This window comes from Ctenopharyngodon idella, chromosome 1 (assembly GCF_019924925.1).
Source record: "Ctenopharyngodon idella isolate HZGC_01 chromosome 1, HZGC01, whole genome shotgun sequence".
Classification (NCBI taxonomy): domain Eukaryota; kingdom Metazoa; phylum Chordata; class Actinopteri; order Cypriniformes; family Xenocyprididae; genus Ctenopharyngodon; species Ctenopharyngodon idella.
The window spans coordinates 15,922,916-15,942,559 of NC_067220.1; the positions used below are offsets into that span (position 1 = coordinate 15,922,916).

Genomic DNA, 19,644 nt, shown 5'->3' on the forward strand with positions numbered 1-19,644 from the left:
ATGACTGTAAGCATTACCATCAAATTATTACGCATTATGCTCCTGATAAATCACAGAATTATTTTATAATGATACAATATGCAGATTACTGTACGTAAAAAAACAAGCAGACAGTATGTGTGGTCTTTTTTTGTAAAATCTGTTTCCGGATAAGGCTTGTTGTCCCGCAAAACCTCTCGAGTGTCACGACCATGTCAGCCATCAGCTCGCAGACAAAACAGATGATTTGTTCTATTAATGTTCATTTGTCGCTTGCTACATTTGACACCTGACACCCATAAAGACTGATTCATCACCCTCTCCCCTCTCTGTTACGATTGTACTTCCCCCCAGTGAAAAATGAAACCATCAGTTAATTACTCTGTTCATTTAGCGTGCTCTCTCGCTCCCGTTCTCTCTCGCTGTTCACATTGTCTTGATTAGGGCAGACACCGGAGCATATAAATGTGCTTCTCATAAGGCAGTTCTCCTAACAGCTGTCAGTCATCGCTCCAGTAGACACTGAAGGGACATTGTGGGACTCATTTGGTTGGCTAGACTTTCTCTTCGGGTTCAAACAGCCTGAACTGGACTTTATGATTTTGTAGGAGACTTTGAATGTGCTGATTTGCTGGTGTGAGATTAGGTTGGGGAGATGGAGTCATACCCATAGATGAGGCCATAAAACACATGCTATAAAGAATTCCACATGGTGTAATAAAAGGTGTTGTTTCTTATTATATGTGCAACTTTACATTTTCTGAAAGAAATGTGAGTGGTGATTGCCCATGCAAAACTAAACTAAAGCTAAAACTAAAACTATTACAAGCATTTTTGTTAACTGCAATAAAGCTGAAATAAAATTAAATATAAATATTAGATGAATAACTTAAACTAAATGGCAATGCGAAATATACTCGAAATATACCCGATATACTTATAGCAAAGTTTTTTTTTCATTCTTCGCTTAAGAGCTTAAGTTCCATCGCCCTAAAGTCAATGGGCTTTTTGAATGGGTTTTTGCTAAATCACCTGAAATAAGGTCTGTGGTTAACAAAGCCTCTAAATATTTTCACGTTTTGATCTATGACGTAAAACACACCAGTTATAACCCGCTTGTGATTTTTTTTAAACCTTTATTGTGTCTTAAAAATGGCAGTTGCTAACAAATTGCTAAAAGGGACTACTTCCTTTGGCGGGGACAGCATTTCTCATGAAAAAGTGGATAAGTATTCATACACAGCACAGATCATAATCAGCGAGCATGTTTTTAAATAAAGTTGTTTTTTAAATAAAGTTTGAGGAAGATTGGTGGTGGTGACGTTGATCCACGACCATGGTGTGCTGTAGTCCGTTTATAGCCTACTGTTAGCTTTTTATATCTGACGACTTTATTTAGGTTTCAAAATGTATAAATGTTGTGTTAACTTGTAAAGATTATCTTGATAGACAAAACGTGTAAGTGTCATAACCCTAAAACACAGAGCTTATTTTTTGCGATTTTCCAAAAGTCTATGGGAAAAACGCATAGGCTTTCGATCGAGGGAACCCGTGCGCCGCTAGCTTCCAGGTTGGCCTACAAAAACACGTCATCCCTGAGGTACTCTATATGTTTTGATTGAACGGAAGAAATTAACCAAAGATTTCCATGTTGAAGAAGGCGGAGCCTCAGAACACTCCTACCTATTACATATTCACCACGGACCAATGGTAGTTTGAAGGTGTTTACCAGCAACAGCGAAATTTTCTGTAAAACAGTTTCGAAATCCCGAAGCAAACTCTAAAGAAACTTCATTTTGGCCTGATTTTGTTCTGAATGACATCACAGCAGTTCATTCTTCACTTCCGCCTGAAGTGTGTTGAAGCACTACAATTACTATCTGGAAATAAATAAAAACTAAAACTCAAATAAATTAAACCTAAATAGTAATTAAAAAAAAATAATTAAAATAATAATAATAATTAAAATGATAAAAGCACATAACAAAATTACTAAAAATTCTACTAAAATGAAAACTGAAAAAATAAAAATAAAAGCATATTCAAATTATTAATAACAACTGTAAAATCACAACTTTTTTCTTTTGTCAATTCAACTCAGATAATTAATGTGGTTTAGATAACATAATATTTGGAGTTTCTGTTGATTAAACCAATCTTCATTGTATTAACTCAAATTTTTAATTTCAATGAACTCAAAATTTTAATTTTATTTAAAATGTAATTTTAATCTTAAAATTTAAGATAACCAGGTTACTTTTTAAAGTTAAACCAACAATAGTTTCTGTGTAATAGTATATAAATATGAGTAATAGTATATTAATAATAATAATAGTATATAATAGTAGTGTAATAGTATATAAATAACACTAAATTAATGCTGGATTGGTTGCCAGGGTGTTGCTATGCAGGGTGTTGTGGTTAATTAAGTCAAAAGAGCCCACCAATCTTTGTGACATTCAGGTGCCATTACATGCTGTTTATTGCTTAGTATAATGATACTGTATAGATGTTTATTTATTTATCCACAGAGTCTCATTGAGAGATTATTGTGAAATCAGATCAATCAAATGTTTTATACAGATAATCCTTATTGATGTAATCCCTACTGTTACCTATCATGATTTAATCCCATGTCTCTCTGTGTCTCTCTGCAGCCCCTCAGAAGAGTGACATTTTCGGTCTTGAGTCAAGCTCCTGATCAAGGCTGCTATGATAGTGGGGTGGAGGACTCTGAGACCCCGAGCAGCAAGAGCTCCTCTGGACCCAGACTGGGATCTTTACCACTGCCTGAGGACGGATATGAAAGGACGACACCAGAAGGGAGCGTAGGCGAAGAGGAGCATGTGGAAAATGGTAAAAATTCATCTGTGGGAAAGGTCTAAGACCACAAAGTGAAAAATGACATTGTCATTTTTGTGTGTGTGTGTGTGTGTGTGTGTGTGTGTGTTCTTCTTTCGCTTTAAAGGGATAGTTCACCCAAAAATGAAAATTCAAAAGAAGATATTTTGAAGAATGTTGGTAACCAAACAGTTACCATTGACTTTTATTTGCATGGACAAAAAACACTGAGATATTTCTCAAAATCATAGTCATACAGGTTTGGAATGATATGAGAGTGAGTAAATGATGAGAGAATTTTCATTTTGGGGTGAACTATCACTTAAATTACAGTAGCAATAGAGTAGCATGACGATTAATCATGCATATTATATTATATTATATTATATTATATTATATTATATTATATTAAAGCTGCAGTCTGTAACTTTTTTTAGTTAAAAATTATTCAAAATCAATTTTTGAGAAAGTACATAACCAGCCAGTGTTTAAAACTATCTCCTTACCTTAGCCCGACTCACAACGGAAAACCTGTAATAATGTTTCCTAATCCGGATGGTACTGGTGGGTTTCCGCGGGAAATTCGAGCATGCAGCCGTTCGTCTTTGCGTCATTATGTCACGTCTATTTACATAAAGAACGAGTCCCAGCTAGTAGGCTATATGGCATGTGGAGGATGCTTTATAGCCTTTTCTCACAGCAGCTGCAATAATTAAACTTATCATTTTGATGGCAGATTGTAATCCAGAAAGGTCAAAATGACAATCATCAGTGACAACTGGAGATTCACCCGAAGTCAAAAGCAAAAGACTACAGAAATTGAAATCCACAGGTAACGCTAATACACACTAAATATGCAAATACTCACACAATGCTGATGTTGTTAACAAAGTATAACAATAATAATAATTTGCACGGTTTGACGTGATCTGAGCTAAGTGATCGTTAGACATTTTTTTCTCAATTGGTCAGAACAAAAGTGGCAGACATGTTACTTGTTCTAATGACATTTTGCGGTGAAAATTTGTGATTCAGAAGTACAGTATCCATGTGGTGACTGACAGGAAACATTAGATTCATCCACGCTGAGGAGCCGTGCCAATACACAACCCACGTAAAATTGATAATTCCGCAAATAACTGCAATTGCAGGTTTCAAACAGAGATGGTGACAAAGAGGCAAAACTTATGGACTGCAGCTTTAATTATATTATATTATATTATATTACAACCTAAGATAAAACCCAAATGTACATGCCCGATAACAAAAACTAACAAGAAACATAACAGTTTAAATAAAATACCATCAAATGTAAAGTCTTACACAGGGAATTGTGGGAATATCATTTTCACTGTAAATTATAAGTCAATTATATTTATTTTTACTTCCAAAGTCTGTACATTTAACAGTATTTTACTGTAAAATTACTTACAATGTCCTGTTAGATCTATTTTCACCATATACAGTAAAAGTGAACTTGCCGTTAACCAATTAACAGGTTTTAACATAGAATTTTTACAGTATTTTACAGTATTTTTTACAGTGTAGAATGAGGTTCAAAAGACCACTAGTTATATTGCTTCTGTTTTGATTTTTGTTTTCTAATTTTACACCATGTTGTTATCATTACAAATTATATTTCCAGCAACTGACAGATTACATTTTTAACATTTTCTTAGTATATGGTTTGTTCTCATTTTGGTTTTTTCTCTTTTGCATTATTTAAAGCAGTAAATTACAGCAGTGCTCAAGCTGACATGAACATGGTCCCAGAACTTTGGACACCACTGTAGACAGACAGTCATTCATTCTCCAAGGACATCATGAGTGTCTAAAACTTGACAGTCTGAACAAAAATTTTTGAACTATGACCTGCACATATTTCAGTTGAGACAGTTCCCTGACAGGATATCCTAAAAAAGCCTCTTTCTCTGTTCCTCAGACCCAAGGCAGCTCCCTGACGTGGCTCTGACAGGAAAGTGCACACGAGAGTGTGACGAGTTTGGTCACTCTGACACCTGCTGGATGCCCGTGCAACCGTCACCACGAAGACGCATGGAACCACCCCAACTCTCCACCTTCGCCTCGCCCGGAGATAACAACAACAACACGGAGGACGACAGTGACCGAGAGGAAGACGGAGATGGGGGTATGGATAAGAGCAGCGGAGGAAGCGAGGAGGTCCAGGATTCGCTTGCAAATGGAGACCCACTTGGAACGCTCAGCCGCCGGGACCGGAACAGGAACATGGGCGACCACAACCGTAATCTCCTGAATCGTAAAATGACCTCTGCGTCCTACGACACATTCAGCAGCGCCGGCTTTGGCCGTCGTCTGGAAGAAGAAGACTCACACCCCCCAGAGGTCATACCGCTCACGAGGACGGGGGGCGACTATAAGACCACCTCGTGCCTCACTCTGTCTCGCAGGGAAGTGTACCTGTGAGCTGTAGCCAGCCCTCACGCCAAGGGACCGGCCTGAGCAACTTCACTGCATCGGAGCAGGAGGATCATTAAGAGACTAGTGCATACCTGTTCAAAACAGGCATCTTCTCCTTGCCAAAAATTCATCATCAACTCATTGCTCTGGATGCAAAATATCAAAGTTGAGGAGAAAAAAAGTGAATCATCGTTTATTCTTTCATAAACTTGGTTGGACTTTGTCAATGGAAAACACTTGCATGTTAGGGCTCCCACAGACAGGGGGCGATGTGGGGATTGATAAACAAAATCCGGTTACAGACCACATAAATGGATGCCACTGTGGCACATTATGGAAATAAAACCATGTAGCATCAGGAAAAAAGAATCCTAACCAATCATATATTTTAATCTAACTAGTTTCCTGTTGCTGAACTGGTACAGTTATTTAATTACAGCCACACTAGTCATGTAAATGCTTTCATGTCAGACTTTTAGAGAAAAATGAGAACAAAAAAATCCGGTCATCCATTTTTATCATTTGTTAAGCTACTTGTTTTCCTTTCTTAACAAATATGGGAATATACTACAGATCTCATTAGTGCTTCAGAACTTTCGAATGGAATTCTTTGCTATTCTGTAATGGAACAATTATCACAATGACTGTTAAATTACCATCCCATCAGGACCTCAGAGTTTAAATCAGCCAATTAAATCATGCGACACATGCTCTGTGCACAGCACAAAAACATACGCACACACACGGAGATACATGTCTATATCCATTTAGTGCAGATGTTTGTGTACAAGTGTGTATGTACTGTATAAACAGACAATTTTGGCATACCTGAGGCTTTTTTAAGAAATGGTTTTTTGAAAGTAGATGTAGCATTTTTGCCTGCTTGATCTTCAACTAGTATATAAGACACTGAAGTGTATTTGAATAACTTAATCATCTGTGTAAAGTGCGTACACAGGGGCATTAAACAATGTTTAGATACATCTATACTATACTATAAACAACAAAATATACTGTATCTCATCCCTTTTAAGTAGAGCTCATATGTAAACCAAATTTCTTTAAAGGCAACACTGCATGACGATAAGCTAATGCTTATTTTGTTAAATAAGAATCAGATTTTGTTGTTTTTCTGAGGATATAACCACTTTAGGATGAGCGCGTGTGAGTGTGTGTGACTGCAAAGCGAGGTCGGTGTGTAAACGTCGCAGAGGAGAGCTAGATATTTAATTTAGCCAGAAATGACACACACAATGTAGTTGTTCAAATACCTGTATTACAGTTCAAACTAATCAAATGAGTCTTTGTTAATCTTACGGCAGCCTAGTCTAGGTCTTCGTCACAATTGGCATTTCATCAAGCCTCTGGAATTTTAAAATTGAGTTTTGGAATGGCATTTTTAGCTCTTGTTATGCATTGTAAGTACAATCTGATTGATAAGAACAAAGTGACATGTATTTCACCAACTCTCAGGAAACTTGAGATTCAGTGTGTGTCCTCGGCTCATTATCAATGCTGAGCTTTAGTCTGCGCTCCGATTTGTCCTCACAAGGCCATACATTTGGGGAGCCTGTTTTCCCTTTTTCAGACACTCTGCACCTGGCGACAGTGCCCGAAGTGTGCGTGTTTCCTGGCTTCCCACGGTGAGAATCGCAGACTCATCCCTTTCAATTCACGGAACAGCCTTGGGTCTGGAGTGGGACTGGTGGACTCCAGTCCATCTATGCCAAAATCTGTCCAGCTTTTCTGGTTTTACTGGAAGCACTGGTGCACAAACTTACCTGAAAAAGACTAGCCCAGAACCTGCGGTTCAGTGCCTGGATGAGAGGAAATTGTTAAACTGGCCTGCACAGGGTTTGTGAAACCAGAGGACTTGAGAAGAGGGAATCTGTCTCTAAAGATGGCGTGTTTCCTTTGCCAGGTTTATTAGGCTAAATATGCTGTTATACAGCAGTCTGTAAGTAGTGTACAGTATGGGGTGCATAACGGACTATGTATATGAAACCGTGTCTTTTCTTTCTTCTTTTTTACTGCACGTTTACCTAACAGTTCAACTCACCTACTGCAAAATGGGGAGGGATGGGGAGGGCAAAATAACATTGTGTCTAAAGAGTAACATTCACTTGAACTTTTTTATGAGATAAACACTGAACTCATGTACTCGCCCAACATCCGCCATTTTACTGCTACCCTGTAGAGAAATGACCACTGAACTTTAACCTGAAAGGCATGTTGACGGTCTTTAATCCTGCACCTGTGAGGAAAATGTTTTTGGGTTTTTTTTATTTCTCTGTTTTTATGCTATGAGAAAGAGGAGTTTTTGAAGCTCTTTCTCTCTCTCATGGAGATATTGCGTTCATTGCATTTGTTATGACAAATAACAAATCAAAGGGGGTTGGAATGGTTTGAAAGTTTGGTATGTGACATGTAAAAGTTTGATTTTGACATTAAAACACCTTTAAATCGTGTTCTGCTTCCTTTTTCAGTCTTGAAACTGAAACTGAAACTTAATGTTTGATTCATTTTTGCACATATATTGATTGCATATTACTGAACACACAGTGATAAAGTTTTCTTTTGCAATCCTGCACCCTGCTGGTAAAACAGAAAATTACATTTCTTATTCACCTCACAACCTCTGAGTGTCCTCTCACATAAAATAGTGCATTTGGAAAAACACATTTTGATCTCTCTTTTCACGTTCACGGCTTGGTTTAACACAATTCTGATTTGTTTTGTTTAGCTTTTTATCACCCTGCATAGTGATTAATAATGGGTTTTCAATTTCTTTGTAAACCCAATGGTTAAAGGTGTTATAAGATTGTTTTTTATGGATAGTTCACCCAAAAATAAAAATTCTGTCAATCTTGATCAATGTTTATATGTGAATAAAAGCCTAAATTCAATCTGTTCATCATATAAAGTGATTGTGTCTCTTCAGAAAATTTGGACTAAACCGCTCAATTCATATGGATTAGTTTTACGATCTCTTTATTAACTTTTTGAAGCGTCAAAGTGGTAGTTGCATAGCTGTCAATGTAGAGACAGAAATCGCTCAGATTTCATTAAAAAAAACCTTCATTTGTGTTCTGATGATGAACGAAAGTCTTACAGGTTTGGAACAACAAAAGGGTTGAGTAAACGATGACAGAATTTTTATTTTTGGGTGAACTATCCCTTTAAGAATGAACTGCTGACATATCAATGGATCTCATTGACAGCCACAGCCCTAAATAGTAAAATAAAAAAAGGGTTTTGAGAAAAGTTTATGATTTCTCACCTGTCAACAACGGCTTACCCAGCCAAACATAGACAGAGAAAAAAGTGGCCAGAAAAAGAAACAAGATGAGAGTGAATATAGTCAAAGCTTTACATCGCTGGAGGGAGCGAATCATGGTTAAAAATGGATGCAGAGCTTGCTTTCCTTCTGCTTAATAAATCAGCGTGGTTGTAGAAAAAGTTGATGTGTCTAAATATGGTAATCTGGTGATAAGATAATGCTGCAGTGATGACATATTTATGTAGGCCAATCCAGAAGTTAGCATCACCCTGTTTCCCTCAACTTAATATGATTTTTTCATTGGCTTTTGGGTTATTGCAGAAAATAAGCTCTGTGACCAACAAAAGTTTGATTCTTACACATTTTGTTTATCATGATAATCTTGAAAAGTGAACTTTTATGAATTTTGAAGCTTAAATAATCAACAGATGTAAAAATGCTAAATGTAGGCTATAGACCGTATTTAGACCCACTCCTTTTCAGAGCTACGATCATTGTGTTGTCTTCTGGTTTGTATTTCCACAGCAAGAAGGTAAGAAGTTTTGAGTTAGAATAGATTGCACAAGCTTGAAACACAAGGAGGCTATGGAAGCGGACTTGTGTATAAATGGGTGTATAATGATGCCAACAACTTCTGTATTCCCATTTAGCCACTTGTTAGCAACTGCCTTTTTCAAAACAAAAGCTTTAAAAGAAAAACCCCAAGGGGTATTCCAAATGCATTTTATGTCATAGAATAAAACAAGCAAATATCTTGAGCTTGTGTTAACCACAGACCTTATTTCAGGCATTTAACCAAATTGCTAATTCAGAATGATGGAACTGCTAAAATGTTAACTAATTTCTGGGGTGAAAAAAAATTCACACCACATTTCACTGGTTCACTTTCATCACACATATTTGCTGTGTTGATCAACAGAAAGCTGCTTGATTTGAAAGTTTTGTCAGCTGTGCTTCATACCTCTCCAGTACTGACAATAGACAATATATTCTTTTTGGCCATGAAATTTTACTACAATTTTGCTAGTGTGAGTACATTTTTACATCCTTATTTGCATATTTATGAGGTAAATAAATTGATTGGACAAGGATAGAACTCAACTTTTAATGCTTGTCCATCAGTGGTTAAGTTGCCAGATAAATCCACTAATTATGATTTGTTAAACACTTTAACTGCATCATTAGATGCCGAAACTGCACAACTGCAATGTTTAAAATGGGCAACCACTTTTTTGAGTTTAGTTTATGATTAGTTTTCTTATGCAAGATGACTAGTTGTAACGTCTGGGCACTACATTGTTTCACATTGTATCCTTTGGCATTGCATTTCGTGTTTTGCACTGTAAAAGCAAATTTCTCAGTTTTTCTCTTAAAACTACATGCAGATTTGGTTATTATTTCTTACTGTTAATATACATTTTGTAGAGTCTTTATTTTCAAATTTTCCACAGACCCATTAGCACGCCTCTAGGACCCCAGTTTGAAATCCCGTGGTCTTTACTAAAGTTGTACCAGAGTACTGGCTGATGTAATAGAATATCTAAAATTTTGTGGAACTCGCCTGAATTAAAATCGTGGAACTCACCCCTGAAGGCAGTTTCAATGAGCCAGAGTTCTTTGAAGAACAGAGCTGCTCAGGGAGGATGATGTTTTTCAAGAATTCCTTCATCCCAGTGGAATATAGAAATGCTGCTCTAGTTTTGGAAACAGCTCACTTACTTTTGAAATTTTTGTACTTCTCCACCATTTTCAGTGTCCCTTTTATTGCCATTAGCTTTAGAACATCAGGGATGTCCGATCATTTCTCTAGTCCTGCATGTTAACATTTTGTTTGCTCTGTGAATAGTCTAAGCAATCTGGAAACATGTCTAATGCATAATGTAGAATGAATTATCAGACCAAGCATTCAAGTTTCCCAAAGTCAAATGATTACATATATTTGGTAGTTTTTTTCTTGGCTTAAAAAAAAAAAAAAAAAAGTACATTTATTTACTGTTTGCTCATGTATATGTACATTTCTGCATGCTTAATTTGGATTCACATTGGGGCCCATCATGGGCTCAGTCAGACTCTTATATTAAATCTATCACATTCTACAAGAAAAATGCTTGTCACCCTGTTTAAAGACATTTTTTTCCCTCTGTTATTGATTTTGATGCACACTTTACATTTGTAACGTATGGGACGGGACAACGGAGTTGGAGATCCACGTGCAGGCTTTATTAATATGAGCGTAGTCGTACAGGCAGAGGTCAAACACCAGCAAACAGATACAAGAGGGAAAGGCAAAAGAGTAATCCAAACACAGACTATGGTCAAGGCAGGCAGCAAATGATCATCAAACAAAGAAACAGTCCAGGGTCAAAAACACAGTCAAGGCAAGGAACAAGAAACACGGAGACAAAGTAGAAAACAAGGCTAAACAATACTCAGCAGTGTGTGTGTGAGAGTGAGTGAGTGAGTGAGTGAGTGAGTAGCTTATAAAGTGTCACTGATGGGAAACAGGTGTGAGTGTGTGATTGGTTCCTAAATGGGGAATTGTGGGAAATGGAGTCCATATGACAACAATAGAACACAGACCCAGGGCACATGTAACAGAGCCCCCCCCCCCCCCCTCAAAGGAGTGGCTACCAGACACTCCTAAACAGACCAGGAGGGAGGTGGAGCGGAGGCGGAACAGGGGGCGGGATGGAGGGCCAGGTCCATGGAGAGGAAGGCGGCCTGGAGACTGAGGCAGGGCAGACGGCCAGGGCAAAGAAGGCTGGACAGACGGCTGGGTCGACAGGCTTGAAGACCCCCACGGCGGAGCAGACGACCAACAAAGCAGTTCAGACGGGCTTGAAGACCCCCACGGCGGAGCAGACGACCACCACTGCAGGTCAGATGGGCTTGAAGACCCCCATGGCGGAGCAGTGACTCTCTGATGTACGCGGCCCAGATACACCATAAGGCGATCCCCATTATGGGGAGCCCTGCAGACAGGGGAATCAGTTCAGGAGCAGGAGGACTAAGATTAATTGTTTTGGGGAAACCAGCGGTATGTACTGACACCAACGGTGGATCCTCCACGCTGGATGCCAACCTCTGACGCTTGATGGCGGGTTCCCCTGACAGAACAGAGGAGGGTTGTGGTACGACAACCGCAAAAAGACGTGACTCTGGTGTGTCAGACATAATGTGCCGAGGCTCTGGACGACCAGCGGAGACGTGCCGTGGCTCTGGACGATCTGCTGAGAAGAGACGAGGCTCTGGAAGATCTGCTGAGAAGAGACAGGGCTCTAGAAGGTCTGCTGAGACATGACAGGACTCTAGAAGATCAACTGTGACTTGACTTGGCTCATGAAGATCAACTGTGACTTGATTTGGTGTTGTGGTGGCCACCATTTTGTGAGTGGGTTCTAGCGCAGCCACCATTAAAGGCACAGAAGTAATGTCGCGTTCCTCCATGACCCCCGCAGTGAAAAGAGAGCCAGTTAACAGTAGAGCAAAATCCAAAAATTCAACAGGACCATAACTGAATAAATAATCTTGTAGTGGTTTGTTTAATCCGTGACAGAAGAAATCAATGAGAGCAAAGTCAGGCAAATCAGATAAATGTGCAATGTCCAGAAACTTTTGGATGTGGTCCTCGAGGGTACAATTACCTTGACATAGGTGGACAAGACATACTGCTGGATCCATGTTGTGGCTGGAAACGCTCATAAAAGCCGCTGGATCTTGGTGTGGCTGAGTATTCTGTAATGTATGGGACGGGACAACGGAGTTGGAGATCCATGTGCAGGCTTTATTAATATGAGCGTAGTCGTACAGGCAGAGGTCAAACACCAGCAAACAGATACAAGAGGGAAAGGCAAAAGAGTAATCCAAACACAGGCTATGGTCAAGGCAGGCAGCAAACGATCATCAAACAAAGAAACAGACCAGGGTCAAAAACACAGGCAAGGAGGCAAGGAGGCAAGGAGGCAAGGAGGCAAGGAGGCAAGGAGGCAAGGAGGCAAGGAGGCAAGGAGGCAAGGAGGCAAGGAGGCAAGGAGGCAAGGTAGAAAACAAGGCTAAACAATACTCAGCAATGTGTGTGTGTTTGAGTGCAGCTTATAAAGTGACACTGATGGGAAACAGGTGTGAGTGTGTGATTGGTTTCTAGATGGGGAATTGTGGGAAATGGAGTCCATATGACAACAATAGAACACAGACCCAGGGCACATGTAACAACATTACTAATCATGCATCAATTAAAAGATCATTCTCCTGTCAGCTGTAGATATCTGTATAGATATTTTGCATTCCATTCCTGTTGCTTTTAAGGTGGTGGTTCTCAAATCATAGGTGGACCCTAAACAATTTCAGTTTGTTGCTGGTAAAAAAAGTACATTAAAAAAAAAAAAAAAAAATCACAAAATAATTATATTTTACAAAAAGTCATGTTATATAATTTTATAAAATCTTTGTTATTTATTGACCTTCATTTATTCTCCTCTGTCAGTTTACATGAAAATCAATGTCTAGTTGCCCACTGTGTTGACAGATTTTGCTGACCATGGTACACATTCATTGATTGTAGGCCACATTATTTTCTTGAAAGCTGTTTTTGTATAAGGATTAAATACATTACTGGCCAGGTTCAAGTCAAGAACAGAAATATAAGGCATGTCATAACCATGTCATATGAATTGGGCAGCTAACCGTGTAAGTTGCCACATCAGGAAATGGCACAATATTTTATCAGTTTACTCAGCTATCCAACTTCTTAAAATACATGATGTGAAATGCTGTCTTGATGAGTAATCTGTGTGAAAATCTGATGTGAAATGCTGTTTTGATGAGTAATCTGTGTGAAAATCTGATGTGAAATGCTGTCTTGTGAACTTCTTAAAAAGTAATATTCAGAATGAATCATTAATTGGTCATTCCTGTTTCGCAGTAAACATGTGAAAAGTTCTGACATGTCTTAATATGCTAGATAAACTCATAATTTTTAAAGATGAAAATCATATTAGTTACGTTTTCGTTATATATCCAAATTAAGTGAACATGGCAATGAATTTTAAACAGTGTTGGGGACACTACTCTGAAACTGTAGCTTGACAAGCAAGCTACTCATAAGTAAAAGTAGTTAAGTTACATTCAAGCTACACTTCTGAAAAGTAGTACTTACAGGTTCGTAACTCTTCAGAACGCAAAACAGAATGTAGCTTTTGGTCGCGCTACACCGCTACTTGCTGGAAAAAGTAGTTAGCTACTGGAAAAGCTACACTGTTTTAAAAGTATGAGCTAATGACAAGCTACTGAAAATGTAGTTAAACTAGCGGCACTACTTAGCTAGCTACTCCCCAACACTGAATTTAATTTAATTCTTTGATTTGAGTCATGTCCCTAAGTGGTAAACACTTCTAACATGAAAATCACTTGTTGTACACTATGGGTTCAAGTGTACTATAAGTTGTATCTAAATACATTTTTTTAAATACAGAGATAGTATATTAAAAGCACATTTTAGTTCATATTCATGGTGTCTCAAAATAGCACAGTTGAGTACACTTAGATGTTCTTAAGATTATCTTAAGAAGTACTGAAGAAGAATTTTTAGTATATTAAGTACAAAATTAGCGCACGAAAATAGAGCACTTTAAGTACATTATAGAAATGTACTTTTTTTCACCTGGGTAAGCCTGATACTGTAATGCAACACCCAGAGGACCCCAGTAGATCATTGTGTTTAAGTGAAAAAGGGATACGTATCTCTCAAATACTGAAAAAAAAACTGCTAATTTCAAGTATGGGTAGATATATATTTACAAATATTTGGTTGTACCACCTGACAAAAAATTTAAAATTAATTTAAACACTTTGAAATGTTATGTAACAACTGAAACACATTGTTCATGACTCCAAAATATGCATTACATCAATTCTGATTTAAAAAAAAAAAAAAACATTTTTGAAGATTTATTTGCTCAATGACCCATATAACAAAACCTTTTGGAAAAACATTACAATAAATGTGTATTTTTGTTAGTGTATTTGTACATCTACAACTGAAAGTGTTCTAAAATCATTAGAGAATACACTTGTAGTTATAATGTTAGCATTTACTTTTAATAAATGCATTGCTAGAAAAAAATGCAGTGCTTTATTTTGCAGTAAAGTTGAACTGTTTGGCTAAGGTAAGAGTGTGTTTAGATCACTATGTTAACTGTTTTGAGAGCAGTTACATTACTTTGGAGAAATGTGTCAAATAGATTGAGAAAAACTGTAATTAGAAATGACATAATTTGGTAGTAAAAAATAAAGTGTTGCACAAGAAGAGTATGTGTATTTTGAACAACATTTGCTTTTATCACTTAATTAGAAGAACCACAATTACTATATTTGTGTCGTCTGTTAGGGACTACTAAACAGACATTTAGAAGTTTATTTTAAAATCACAATAAAGCTCTGTAAACACTTGCATTTTTACAACACTATAAGTGTGTCCCATCAAAGTTCTACACACACTTTTACGGTCTTCACGCTCACTTGAACACTTGGGCCAATTACAGGAAATATGTCATGTAAGTAAACAAGTGGTCAAGTGCAAAGACTGCAAGTGTGGGTATTTGGACAGGCCCTATATAATTTTTTCATTGTTCAAATAATTAAAAACACATCTGTCAAAGAAACATGGCCAATACCCATACATTTTTTTTTTTTTTAATCAAGTTACACATTAAATAGAATTGGATCACCTTCAAATTGGACTCATTTTTTGTTGGGGTCAGTAATTTTTTTTAAAAGATAGTAAAAAATACCTTTATTCAGCAAGAATGCATTAAATTGATGAAAATAAAGACTTTTACATTGTTATATAGCACCACATCAGCATACAAGAATGTGACACTGAAGACTGATAGAAATGAAAATTCAGCTCTGCCATTACAGGAATACATTACATTTTATAATATAATAAAACAAAAAACAGTTATTTTAAATTGTAATAATATTTCACAATATTACTGTTTTGCTGTATTGTTAATCAAAAAAATGGGTAAGTTTTGGCTATCTCAAACAGTTGGCTATCTCAAAGTCTTAAAAATAAGAGTAAGTAAGACCACAGTGAATGGTTATCATATGTCAGTTGGTCAATTGCTGCAGCTGCATCCTTGGTTTTGTGCAATCAACCACAGACGGTGAAGATGAATTAGCTTTCCACACGTAAGGTTTTGCTCTAATGTAATAAACTTAAACCTCATCAGACATTCATCAGATCTCCACCTAGGTAAGAAATACAACATATTGGGCTCTGTGAAATTGGTACAATTTAACCTATTATTATTATAAAAATTAAAGAGGTTTTAATGGTTTAATTTGTGCTGTTGTTTATAAAGCAAGTTGTATAACAGGTTAATTTTACATCAAAATTTTCAGAGACTGATAATGAAGTGGCTGTAAGCTGGGAATTTTATTTTTGTTATCTTATATTTTCATTGTTCAGGGATTTATTTACCATTATAACATGCAGTCAGCTGGTTTCCTCCTGTTGTTCATTTCACTCAGTATTCTACTCTATGAATCAAGTAAGTAGTGAGCAAAAAAATAGCATATGTAGCATAATGAAACATTCATTATGCTACACATTTCATGTTTCTTATTCTTTATTTTCTGTGGTCACTTGGTAAATGAAGAAATTGATGGTAAATTCATTTAACTAAATGTTTTGATTATAATTGGATAATTTACAACTTTTGAACATTATTAACTTATTGAAAATGTTTTATCACTTATTCATCTGTAAATTTTAGAAATTTAAGAGCAAATTAACTGAGGTAAGGTGTAATATTTTAATTCTAAAATGTTATTTCCTACAGGTAATACCCCTACAGCTGATATCCCAGAGATGCTAAAAGTCACTGCAAGAAGTTGCAAAGAACTTCGGAACAAACATGGAAAGAAAAAAGGTACGTATGATCACTTTCAGCACAACACATTCATTTCAGCACTATAACACTCTGACTATGTTTCCCATGCAGATGGTTTGTACTACTTGCTCTCTAAAAACAATGAGATTTACCAAACCTACTGTGACATGACCACCGATGGCGGAGGCTGGACACTGGTGGCCAGTGTGCATGAGAACAACATAAATGGTAAATGCACAGTAGGTGATCGCTGGACAAGCCAACAAGGCAATGATGCAAATTATTATGCGGGAGATGAAACATGGGCTAATAAAGTCATATTTGGAACTCCAGAAGCTGCAACCAATGATGACTACAAGGTACAGCTAAAATTGCAGGAAATATATTGTGTATAGATATAACAACAAATCAGCATTATACATAGTCATTGCTTATTGGTGTTACAGAACCCTGGATATTTTGACATCCGTGGAAAAGATATTGCTGTGTGGCATGTTACCAATGATCATGAACTAGAGTACTGGAGAGTTGCTTCTGTTTTACGCTACCATACTAATACCAACTTTCTGACACTTTTTGAGGGGAACCTTTACAACTTCTTCAAGGTACTAAAGCTAAATTAGAATATATAATTAAACTTACATTTATCATATTTGTCACAAATATCTATTTTTTTTTTTTTCACCTAGAAACACCCTTTAAAATATGGTGGAGGGGCATGTAGTACTGATAGAGGAATTTCTGTTCCTATTGTTTATGATGTTGGCAACGAGATGAGAACTAAAGAATTGTATGGAGAATATGTTAGAGGTAAGTCTTATATTTATTCATGAGCAGTACAAATATTGATAATACTCATGCAAATGAGACTTCCAGAACAGAAAGCTTGAGATTAGTGGTTCTCAAATTCATAATAACTTTGGTAAAAATATAGAAGTATAGAATTGTTAAAAGAATAGAATTGTTAATGGCCAGTGTAGCCAGTACAGATTTAAATTTGAAGGTTTTATTTGAAGTTTTAATTTGGGAATTTAAGTTTTATACAAAAGTCTTTAGTCTCAGGAATGCAACAATAACACAAGCAATTCACAAATTCATGTGTTGGGGAAAGTTACTTTTTAAAGTAATGCATTACAATATTGTGTTATTCCCTAAAAAAGTAATTAATTGTGTTACTTAGTTACTTTTTAAGAAAAAGTAACTTTTGTGTTACCTTTTCTTACCTGGGTTGGGCTTGCTTGTTTGTTTGATAACAACAACAACAACAACAACAATAACAACAACAAAAGTTTTGTTTTTGGCAAATGTAAATGCACTTTTCACACCAAAAGTGGAATGACATAGGAGATAAAAATTCAACACTCTTACTTCAGCAATAATAATAATAAAAATAAAAGTGAGATGAGTAAATCTGATTACGTAACCTGCGTTAAATGCAGTATTACCCCAAACACTGTTCAAATAACATTCAAGCCAAAACGTACTCTGCATGTTGCTTGTTTACTCTCACATGCTTTAAAATGTGAGCGCAACCGTATTACCTAAGACAACGCGTTGCATTCTTGGCGTTACCACAAGATTGCGCTATAGTGAGAATTATAATAAATGTCTTCTTTACGGTCAGTTTTCTCTTTCAGTGAGCAAACAGTTTAAAGTGATAATTTTGTTTGTTGAGCACCTTACAGTCGATGTATTATACTAACTTACCTGAATAATAGGCTTAATGATTCGAATGCAACTCTACAGCTCCTTTGAGTATTGACTGAGGTTTGTACCGCCAAACCAACGCACAAGTACACGTTAAGTAGGCTCAACACACTTACGGCAATTCGCAACATACTTTACATTTCAGGGAAATGGTGGCAAAATGCTGTCACAACAGCGAAATTTCAAGGGCAAAAGGCCAATTGTCTACTGTCAATAGTGTAGCAATATATATGAAGCACAGCTCACACAGAAGTCACTTTCAAACCAAGCAGAATTTAATTGACCAATACTTAGTGAACCCGTTGTCTGCATGTGGAAATCTTTCGCCCTCATGTGAAATTCTCAACGGCGTGGATTCCTATTGAAATTACTGCATTTTGCCTGCAAAAATTCGCCAAACAATGGTACATGTAAACACACATTCAGTTATGAAACAAGTAATAACATTTAAAAAAAAAAAAAAAAAAAAAAAAAAAAAAACATTAGACGTTCAACTAAAATGTTTCAGAAAAATGACAAAAAGATATGAGTTGTGTGTTTTAGACTTAATAGATAATAGATAATTTTAGATAATTCAGTGATTTTCTTACAGCGGATTTTGACCCTGGATATGTAACATTCAGAGTTTTCAACAATTACAATGAAGCCTTTGCAATGTGTTCTGGGGTCAGGCCAAAAGGATGCTATGCACAATATGTGAGTATTCCAAATGGAAATGTTTGACCAAAATCTTTTAACAGCAAATTGAGGCTGGATTTTTGTCACATATAAGTTTTGTCCCATTTGTGCCATATGTTTATTCTATATTGGTACTATTGGTATTTATATCTGTACATTTATGTGTTTTGCAGTATTGCATTGGTGGTGGTGGCTACTTTCCAAGCACTTTTTGCAGCGATTTCGCCTATCTTGGTGCAAATAACGGTGCAACAAATGCATATGGTGCATCTAAAGAGCTCATACAAGCATCTGTGCTTATTTTCTACCGCTAAAATACAAGACATTACTATATGTAATTTCCAGCAACTGTTTCTTTTTGCATTTAAGCAAAGTTCTTAATTTGTAGACACACTCACAGACACACACACACACACACACACACACACACACACACACACACACACACACACACACACACACACACGTATTATCCCACTGCTGTGATAATAATCTTAATGGATTAAGCAACCATACAAAAAATGTCATTATGCTTGTATTATTAAGATAAAAAAAAAAAAAAAGTGTGATTTGCCACAATATTTGGACATCTTAACTTGACATCCCACATTTACTGCAGCTATTCTAATGTCATTGCACACTACTGTCATTGCATTACTAATGTATTAGGCTACTTCATTCCTAAAATAATGAATTATAATAATAATAATAATAATAAAGCTTTGCAAGAATATTCATGAGATTTTTGGCATGTTGTCAAATAATAATTTTAACAATTTAATGTCCAGGTACTGATTAATTATGCATTATATATCATGATTATAT

The 19,644-nt window shown here is 36.5% G+C and overlaps 2 protein-coding genes across 7 annotated transcripts in view; both read left to right on the forward strand.

The window, feature by feature from the left end:
- pcdh7a (protocadherin 7a) overlaps positions 1–7,727 on the forward strand; it is a 39,857-nt gene extending 32,130 nt beyond the window's left edge. Inside the window, exons 3-5 of one of the 6 annotated variants that reach the window (XR_007931894.1) lie at positions 2,637–2,835; positions 4,549–4,664; positions 4,763–4,910. Coding sequence is in view for 3 of the 6 variants with exons in the window: in XM_051907418.1 (XP_051763378.1) it covers positions 2,637–2,835; positions 4,763–5,265 (702 nt within the window). In the remaining 3 variants the exon portion in view is untranslated. The other 5 variants (XR_007931895.1, XR_007931896.1, XM_051907427.1 and 2 more) reach the window with 5 other exon arrangements.
- Positions 7,728–15,665: 7,938 nt separating this feature from the next.
- On the forward strand, positions 15,666–19,552 carry itln1 (intelectin 1). Its single transcript, XM_051898911.1, has 8 exons — positions 15,666–15,794; positions 16,011–16,092; positions 16,384–16,473; positions 16,546–16,793; positions 16,881–17,039; positions 17,124–17,244; positions 18,734–18,837; positions 18,993–19,552. The coding sequence occupies exons 2-8, from the start codon at positions 16,032–16,034 to the stop codon at positions 19,131–19,133; spliced, it is 924 nt and encodes a 307-aa protein (XP_051754871.1). The 5' UTR covers positions 15,666–15,794; positions 16,011–16,031; the 3' UTR covers positions 19,134–19,552.
- Positions 19,553–19,644: the final 92 nt, after the last annotated feature.

Coding starts and splice junctions, on each gene's coding strand:
- itln1 (XM_051898911.1), top strand. CDS start 16,032: ATGCAGTCAGCTGGTTTCCTCCTGTTGTTCATTTCACTCAGTATTCTA. Junction 17,245..18,733: donor GTATGGAGAATATGTTAGAG/GTAAGTCTTATA, acceptor ATTTTCTTACAG/CGGATTTTGACCCTGGATAT. Junction 18,838..18,992: donor AAGGATGCTATGCACAATAT/GTGAGTATTCCA, acceptor TGTGTTTTGCAG/TATTGCATTGGTGGTGGTGG.